The 9605-nt window shown below is 34.6% G+C and overlaps 2 protein-coding genes across 2 annotated transcripts; one reads left to right on the top strand and one right to left on the bottom strand.

The window, feature by feature from the left end:
* Nucleotides 1-272: 272 nt before the first annotated feature.
* Nucleotides 273-2120, top strand: LOC112527805 (universal stress protein PHOS32). Its single transcript, XM_025138615.1, has 4 exons — nucleotides 273-535; nucleotides 1298-1407; nucleotides 1489-1607; nucleotides 1852-2120. Exons 1-4 carry the CDS (start codon nucleotides 358-360, stop codon nucleotides 1931-1933), a joined length of 489 nt encoding a protein of 162 aa, XP_024994383.1. The 5' UTR covers nucleotides 273-357; the 3' UTR covers nucleotides 1934-2120.
* A 185-nt stretch (nucleotides 2121-2305) lies between these two features.
* On the bottom strand, nucleotides 2306-6188 carry LOC112527998 (ubiquitin-conjugating enzyme E2 32-like). The gene is made up of 5 exons (XM_025138879.1): nucleotides 5981-6188; nucleotides 4647-4778; nucleotides 4463-4547; nucleotides 3492-3655; nucleotides 2306-2971 (listed from the first exon to the last, which is right to left on the bottom strand). The coding sequence occupies exons 1-5, from the start codon at nucleotides 6086-6088 to the stop codon at nucleotides 2558-2560; spliced, it is 903 nt and encodes a 300-aa protein (XP_024994647.1). The 5' UTR covers nucleotides 6089-6188; the 3' UTR covers nucleotides 2306-2557.
* Between the last annotated feature and the right edge of the window lie 3417 nt (nucleotides 6189-9605).

Raw genomic sequence — 9605 nt, 5'->3', positions numbered from 1 at the left:
GTCATTTGATTATAATTAGGTTTTAATTATTGTGTTCTAGTTATAATAAGTAAATTTAACCATTATAATTATATATTAATGTAGTTTTTATTAAGAATCTTTAAAGAAGTTGACACAATCAGCGCTTAGTTCTATTTCATGATGTACAAGCTAAATAGCACAAGGTACAAATCAAAGGAAGGCCTATGAGTGATACCATGGGTCACATCACAGCAAATAATGTTCCGTTAAGCTACAGTTTCTTACAAGTCATCTACCACCACATAAAGAGCATCGCATTATGTTTCTGGAAAGAGAAAGAGAAAGAAGCGGTGCGTGTTTTAGTGTGTGAGAGAGAAAGCAAAGAAAGAGACAGAGATGGGAGACGTGAGAAAGGTCGGAGTGGCCGTCGATTTCTCGATGTGTAGCAGAGCAGCGTTGCAATGGGCTGTCGACAACATGTTACGGAAGGGAGATCACCTTATTCTTGTCAACATTCGTCCTGACACCAATTCCGAAGAAACCGAGATGCTGCTATGGGAAACCACCGGTTCTCGTACGTTAATTTTTCATTTCTAATCATGTGTTCATCATCGTCGTCGTCAATCTGTCCTGCAAATTATGTGTTTCATCGGATAACATCGTCTTGATTCGATTTGTCGTATATATTATTATATTCACCAGCCACGACTTTTGTTTTTATAAAGACAGAGACAGACCAGAATTTTTTTCACAAACAAATATAAGAATAAACAACAAAAATGATGTCTGATTGGTTTGAGCTTGGCTCCAAAGGTTAAAAGTATCAGGAGGTCCTAGGTTCAAATCCAAGGAGGAATAAAAATCCCCTTTGGCCAATGAGGTTCAAATGCGATAATTTTGGGCTATCTGCAAAGCAGGTGGTCGTGTTGAGATTAGTTGGCTCGTATAACGGGGTGGATATCTAGGACTCTAGGTTAATAAAAAAAACAAATATAAGAATATTTTTTGTAAAATCATCTTTAATTTGTTAATTACTTCATTGTTTTTTATATGTTAGTTACTGTGTTTAAGTTTTTTAGTGCAATTTTTTTTATATATATAATAAATTCAAAATTAAAAAGCTAAAAACAAAGAAAATGAAGCTAATAAAATTCATGGAAGATCTGTCCATGTGAGATGAGCTCTTTTATACGACACTTTTATTCGGCCTCTTTGTTGCTCAATTATTCTTAATTTTGACGAAGATCTTTCATGTGACTAACTGTCGATTCGATTCCTTATATTACGTACGTGTTTCATGTGCCACTACTTAAGACGTTGGATTAATTGTTTTCAGCTTTGATTCCGTTGAGCGAGTTTACTGATGCACATGTGATGAAGAAATATGGGACGAAGCCTGATCCAGAAACATTAGATATCGTTAATTTGGTTGCAACTCAGAAAGAGGTAATTAATTAATTAATGTTTCCTTTATTGAAACTACGATACAGTCGTACGTTGTTAATAATTCATCGTTCGTGCATACAGGTTGTTGTTCTCATGAAAATCTTTTGGGGAGATGCTCGAGAGAAACTATGTGAAGCCGTTGATAATATCCCCTTGGATTGTCTTGTCGTAGGGAACCGAGGCCTTGGCAAGTTAAAGAGGTACAAATAGGGTACTTCATATACACACACACACATATATATATATATATATATATAGAAGTGTGATCTTTTATTAACCAATTCATTTGTGTTGACTATACAAACTCTTTAGACCAATAAGAATCAATCTAGTATCATGGTTCATATGATCCGTATGTAATTAATGATTGAGGGTAAAACAGTAAGGTTATGTTTTATATTGGATTTAAATGGGAGTTAATTAATGTTTGTATGTTTTGATCAGGGCTATTTTGGGGAGTGTGAGCAACTATGTTGTGAATCACAGTTCATGCCCTGTTACTGTGGTGAAGCAGCATGTGGAATAAGATGATGTAATCAAAGTCTAAGGAACTTAATTGGTACCAAATAATCCCTTGGATAATATTTCCATCTTCTTGTTATTGTTATTGTTGTTGTTGGTAGTTAAAAAAATAAAGTTTGAAGTTGGTTTTGTGTTCATATTATGATGTATTTGTTAAAAATAAATAATAAGATTTAAGTTGGTTTTGTTAAGCCATCTTCACTTCATATCCACCTACAGATAGCCGTAAAAACTTGTACATGTCGAGTAATTACACATGTTAAAGGGATTTGCATTTATCAACAATATTGGATGTTCAAAAAACTTCACAGTAAAATACTTTATAATATAGTATAAATATACAAGTTCATCAAAATACAAATAAAACATGACAGAAATAATATTTCATTTACGAAACAAAAGGTAACATAATACACACTCTTTTCAAAGAAAACTTGTCATGGGTTCATTCTATACAAAATACCACCAACACAAAATCAACATTACTGCTCTGATTTGTGGATTTTTGCTCTAAACTTGTATATATATATATATATATATATATATATATATACTAAATACATTCTCTCATTTACATTACTAGTATTATTATTTATGTTGTCATTGGCAACACATAAACTTGGAGATTTCAAGATTCATCTATGAAAACTGCACCATGCCCACTAGCTTTCATGAACTTCTTGAGGAGAAGAGCAACGATAGCAATGGTAAGTCCGACAGCCGCCCACGTAAAGAGGCGATCATCTCCACCTTTCTGAACCCTCACCACCTGCTCTTGCGGTTGCACAGAAGAAGAAGATGAAGCCGTAGCTACCACCTGCTTCGATATCCTTGGAGCTTCAGCTTCTGTCTCTTCTTCATTGGAGGGAACTTCATGGTTTTCTTCAACCTCTTGTTCTGCGATGATCTCTGTTTGAGGGTCATCTGCTACTTCAGCGGCAGCGGCAGCGGCAGCGGCAGCGGCAGCAGCAGCTGCTGGTGGATCTTCTTCAGACCTCTGCTCAGGAACCGGGGGTGCCTTGCTCATCATGTATTCATGAATCTGAATGTATAATCCCAACATATTTATAGGGTCATTAAAGGTTTTTTGGTAGAAAATATATGAAATTTTGTTATGGTTCTCCTAACCCTCTGGTGCCATTTTAGTTATACTGTTCTACAGTATTAGAGTTCTGATGTCAAATTTAAATGCGCATAATAATGACACATTTTTAAGAGAATTTATATTTTCGGCAATGTAATTCTTTTTTTGTCCATTTTAGGCAACATATTACTATATGCATACAAGGACCACAGTACATCGCCTGAAATCAACGATAATTAAAATATGTTATCATTATGCGTAAAAGAGAACATTGCCTATTATGGAGAATGGCCCATGTTACGCTACCATTATGAGCATTTAACCCTGTAAATTTCTACCAAGATTTTTTATATGGATTTTGTAAACAATGCCTAGAAGATAATATCTTCTAGGTCTAATTTTAAGTCAAGAATTGTATTTTGTGTCACCTAGAAAGTCATAATGACAACAAAAAGATAGTTTGGGTGGTTAAGATGACCTCATCGATGAGCCTTTGCCGATCTGGAGTACCAAACTTAGGGGCAGCTTCCCGAGATTTAATTGCAAGCACACGCCTTTCTTCTTTCTTGTAATCCAATGAGCCCAAGGCGCCATTCGGGCTGGTGGGCATAAATGCAATAAGTGCTGTTAAAGCAGTCCGAACTGCAAGAAAACTAGATATTAGTTCTACAGCATGTAACATAATTATGTGAGATTTAAATGCAAAAACAGAAAGCCAAACTATAGTTTTGTTTTGGGTAAAAGGTTTAAGCTTTAACCATCAGCACCCACCCCACCCTGACACCCCCCTCGTTACATCAGAGATGCACAAACAACAAGTTTCATAGCTAAGAATCAAGAGACCTGTGTTAACCGGAATGTATATCATGAGTGCATACAGAACTTTCATTGAAGCAAAGGGGGGCGTGCGTGTGAAGTATGTGTACATGCAGATGCACGTGTATGTGTCTTCTCAACAATACACACCTTGAAAAAACCACCTATGTTCCAAAGATCTTACACACTAGTCATTTAAAGGATCAATAATTGATAGATCATAGATTAACGGCTTGTTTTTTAACAGCTTAATGAGTTTAATAGGACTCACAGCTTATTCGTTCAACCATACATGACTATTTGGTAGTGGCTTAATAATTGATGAGTCGTAGATAACACAACTTGGAGGAACATAATGATATTGTATCGGATTAAATAAAAGACTCGCAAATGGGACCTACTGATCGTGTTTGGTATAATTACCAGCATTAAACAAAAAATCTTTAGTGTCGAATTAAAATCATGTTCAAATCTTTACACTGAAAATAACTTGTTTGACCAGATAAATCAAAATGCATCTCTACTTTTGAAATGGCCATAGTAGTCTATAGTGGTGATTCAGAACGAGATAATGATATCCATATCTTTAGACATATTCTAATTATATAAAAGAAAATAAAATACTCTATTTACCACTCCATGAGGGTTGCCAATGCTCAGGATGATGATTTGATATGCTCAAGCATATCTTGGTCTGAGTTTCAAAACGTCCGTTCGGCTGAAACAAAGACAATTAGTTTAATTTGGTATGGTGTAGGGAGGTAATGGGTTCAGAGATATAGAAATATCAACTGAATAATAGAGAAAAAAACATTACCGTCAATAACATAAATGATGGTGGTTTGAATGGATACTCTGAAGGCAATTGAATTCGACCGTGGTAAATTCCTCCTTCAAATTCGGTTTCACTTGGTCCCCTTATTGCAAATTGCCATTCAAATATGTTTTCCTGCAAAATGAATGTAGCCGATTTGAATCCAATGAGATTAAACGTCAATAAAATTAATCTGCCCAATTGTTTTAACGCAGGTTGCACCACGCTTTATCTTGACCTACAAAACCAGCATTGTCATTTGTCCCTTGAAACAATAGCTGGAAATGGCTCAGCTGAATCACTTCAGCCTAGAAACAACCTATTCATATCATAGTATTATGCTCCTTAACCAAGTGAAGGTATTAAACCTTCTGTCCTATAAACAATTGCAATAATTTCCATTTCAGGACCATCTCCGTTTTTCTAGAAAATAACACTTCAGCTGAGACTACCTGACTCATGTACTTCATCATTTCCTCCCTTCCTAAACATAATAACACTTTCATGACAGACCTACTTGAACACAAAGCTGGTACAACTTCCGAAACAAATTTAACACCAACACCATTTTATTCTTGTTTTTTTTCCATTGATTCTCTAGAGCATGTCCAACAAAAGGCATGGCCCTAAATTAATTAAGGGAATACCATAACTCTTAGAGCCTAAACAAGGACAATGTAAGCCCCAAGAGTGAGCTCTTTTACATCCATAGTTAAGAGTTATGCCTTTAGCCTTTACAGAATCGAGAGAATTGAAGCTCAATTAAACTAATTTGAGTAGAGAACTACATAAACTACCACGTATAAACATATCCCTCTGCCCCATTAACAGAATCCCAGTTTGATTTTGAAAATTTGAAACGTCCATGCTCTTCGAAATATGAAATTGGCATCAGCTCTTTTAGTTTCCAGCTATGTAAATCACTGTGTCGTTATATTTCGCATAACTTGCTAGAGTCACTAATCCTTTCCATATAACCATTAGAATGCTACTATCAGATTAGAAGTCAAAAGAGCCCTAATTTTGGGATAAGACGGTAATCGAAAAATATTTACCCTTAGCAAACAATTATCTTAGTTGATGTAAAAGCAATACAGCCCTTGAATAATGCGAAAACTTAATAGCTTCAAATTATTCCACAGAATGAAATCCCAATTAGATAATACTTTTATATAGTCAAATCCAGCATGGAATCAACCTAATCATGCCAACACGACCAAAAATTCAAGCGAAATTAAACGTAATCGCCGAACGAAGAGATAAAGTTGGATCTAAGGAAAAGGAAGACAAGAAGATAGATTATATTGAAAAACAAAAGAAATTTGTAAACGATTTACCTCAAGAGGAAAGCTCATGAAATCATCAGAAGGATTGGATTGCATCTCTTTCACCTCCTGCAAAATCCTCTTCACCGATGGATTCTTCATATTATACTTATCTCCCATTTCTTGGACTGGAATCAAACAGATCTGCAGGCAAATTGGATGAGATTATGAAGAAAAATATGAAAGGGGAAAGTAGGGATCAAGAACAAGATTTTGAGGGAAGTTGATTGTGAAAAGGTAAATATATCTAAAGGAAAGAGGCAGGAACATCGCCTAACACGTCACTTTTCTACGTGGCAATTTTTTACTGGCTGATATGATTGTTGTATATTCTTAAAGGGTAGAAGAAAAACTATTTGTAATCAAGACGATTATTCGTCCATCTTAATATTATTCAGCTTTTTGTATTAAGATAAGATAGTGTTTGAGATTGCTTACAAGTTACTTTTTTTATAAAAGCATGTATCAATTTATTATAAGTTAAAAGAGTTTAACTTTTAAAAAAAAATTATTACCGGTTTAACACCGGTATAAGTTGTTTATCCAAACACTTAAAAGTGCTTATTACCGGTACCACACCGGAATAAATCAATAAATTATTTTTATAAGCAATATCAAACACCCCATAAAATATTTAAAATTATCATTTAAAGGTTTGGGTCAAACTTTTTAGCCGTCCCCATCTCTACTCCCTTCTCGTCGTTATTGCCCTTTTATCCGTCATCTCAGCCCCTTCCTTCCCGGTGTCGGTGTTAGAGAGATCCTAACGGTTTGGGTCTTTTATTTCTCCATCTCCAAATTCCGACAAGGTACGCTGTCACCATCTCTTGTTCTGTGAGATGGTGTTCCAACTTTCAAATGAGAATATCTCCAGTTCTGAGATGGAGATTGATTTGCAATGATTTACAATTATTTATCTTTTATAACGTTTTCAGCTCATCTCTCTTCCTCCTCATGAAAATTACTTCGATGGGAATTGTCGTGTGTACTGGGTTTACAATGATTGAGGTTGTATCACCTTCAACCTTTTGTAATCGCCTTTCTCTAGGGTTTTTGAGCCCAAATGGGGTTTCATCAAAATTTCCATTTGCAAAGGGATGGTAGAGCATTGTTGTTGGAAATTTTATGATGGTGGAAACGTTGTTGCTGGATTTCATGGAGATGCGACATCAATGGTGGAATTTTTTTGATCAAATTTGTTTTGAAGATGAATCCATCACAGTTTAGCGGCTTTTTTTTGAGGGGGGAGGCTTACCAAGAAAGCTATGTCACGTCATTTTTCTTTTTCGTTAAGATATGATGTTGATGTTCGGTTGGCATTTCATGTCATCGTTAGTAGGTTATCAAGTAACCAAGACCCTTGTATAAACGACAAGTTTGCTTTAGACCCTTAGATGGTAATTTTGAAAGTTGGTTCTTCAAAATAGAAAACAGATCAAAATTGATTCCATTTTGATACAATTTTCTCTTCTAATAACAAGGAAAAACATATGAGAACGATCAAATGAAAAGAACAAGGATCTATCTATCACATAAAGTTTAAGATAATTTTTGAAGTAAAAATAAATTCTATGAATATTATCTTAGATTGATAAGTTTAATAAGAAGGAGAACATAAGCGAATATCATAAAAACAAGAAAAACTATGGTAACTAGTTTGACTGGGGTTATGAAAGGAGGGAAGGTCGGATATTGACACTTTTTGGAAAAAGGTTTAACACAATAGAATTTAGAGTTAATTACAATTTTGGTCTTTGTGGTTTGCCGATTATAACATTCTGTTCTTACAATTTCAAAACTACTCGTTGGTCATTATGGTGGTTTGCAAAAATGTTCCAATTCGGTCTCTTCGTCTAATGGCTGTTATAAAACCCTGTTAATTATGGGCTTTTTAGTTTTTTTCTCATTTTTTATTAAAATAAATAAAATTTAACTAATATATTATAGGGAAAATAGCACAAATAACCAAAATACAATGGTGTATATAAGGAAATGACCAACTTTTGGAGTATTTGCACAAAAAACAAGTACTTTCGCTAAAGTGTTCCTCCAACATTGGCTAAATGCTGATGTCGGGTCCACATGTCATAAAAAGTAGGTACATCTCCATACATTCCTCCAATGTTTCATGCATTTCACCAACTTAAGAGGTTGTTGGCGAAAATGCTGAAAGGGTCCCACCTCTAAAAAAACCTATTATTTTCTTGAAAATTGTACACATTTTCTCCACCTTAATTCTCCGTTGGAGAATTTGATTTTTATTTTTTTTGTATATAATGTCTAGTTTTTTCTAGATCAAACACATTCATCTATTCATAACACTATCTCAAATAAATATGAATTCACATCATAGTGATAATGTTATCATATTAGAGTAGGGGTTAGTTACAAACGGTTAATGGTGTTACTGAGTATATGTCATTAGAAGCGCTGAAATGTTTATCACCTTTGCTTTCACACGTAAAATATTCTGCATTGGTTAAACGCATGGTGAAAAAGTTAGGTTTTGGAAGTGCATTTAGATTATTTTACAAAAATCCTTTGATGAGTTGTGAGATATTTTAGTTTGGTAATGACAATGATGTTTCCAACGTCTAAAAACATGGTTTATCAAATTCTACCGCAATCGTTGATAATTTTTGTTGCCGATTTTGGTGGTAATGATTAAGATAGATCTGATGACATGATCAATCAACCATGTAATTTCCTGTTATGAGGAATCAAACTATGTATTAGCAGTTTTTTCCAAAATACGGAGATGGTGTTGAAAATCCATATTGTGTCGAAAATCAATCATGTACTTTCTTTCTACTACTAGTTAGCAAACTATGTATCAGCTTCTTCCCGATTGTGGAAGTAGTGGTGGAAATCCGTACGGTGGGGATAGTTTGTTTCCTTAAACAAACTTTGTTCAAGCCACTAACAACACTAACAAGTTCCACAATAGTAGCACAACTCATCCAAGCTTCGATTTTTCGTTAAAACTTGTTGTGGTTTTGGAACTTACAAATGACAATGGAGATGGTATTTTTGTTGTTCTAGATTTGAACAAGACTCTAGATTTGAACGAGTCTCCATTCAATGAAGGAAACATAGAAGATGATGTTTTAGTTTCCACAAAGATTTTGAATATCCTCGACGAAGATGACAGTGATGAAAATTCAAATGATAAAGAAATTCGGATAAAGAATTATTTTTTTAGGTATGCTTGATCTATTACCTTGTCCACCCCTTATATCAAACCAAGAAAACCAATGTCCTACCAGCCTATATCACATGTGAATGTTTTACAAATGTTCGACACGAGAGAATCGTTTGAAGCTAGCAATAGGATTAAAAAGTTTTCATGAAAATTTCCAAATAAAGGTAAAAAAATCATCTAAATAAAGGTATGATGCAGTTTGTTACTTCGCAAGATGTCAATAGCATTTAATGGCGATTGTTTTCGACGATACTACTTGTATGCTCCAGGTTCGAAAATTGCATGACGAACGCACTTGTTCAAGAAACCCAAGTCCACCCGAACCATTGCAAGAGACAACAAAGGTTTTGGGTCATATATTGCAATCGATTTGATATGTTGTTCGTCGCGCTTAATTGTTCTGTATACGTATTTTTTATTATTTTTTGTAATTTA

This window comes from Cynara cardunculus (genome assembly GCF_001531365.2).
Source record: "Cynara cardunculus var. scolymus isolate 2C chromosome LG 15, CcrdV1, whole genome shotgun sequence".
Lineage (NCBI taxonomy): Eukaryota > Viridiplantae > Streptophyta > Magnoliopsida > Asterales > Asteraceae > Cynara > Cynara cardunculus.
The sequence above is the reverse complement of the archived record's forward strand: the minus strand, read 5'-3'. Positions and strand labels throughout refer to the sequence as shown.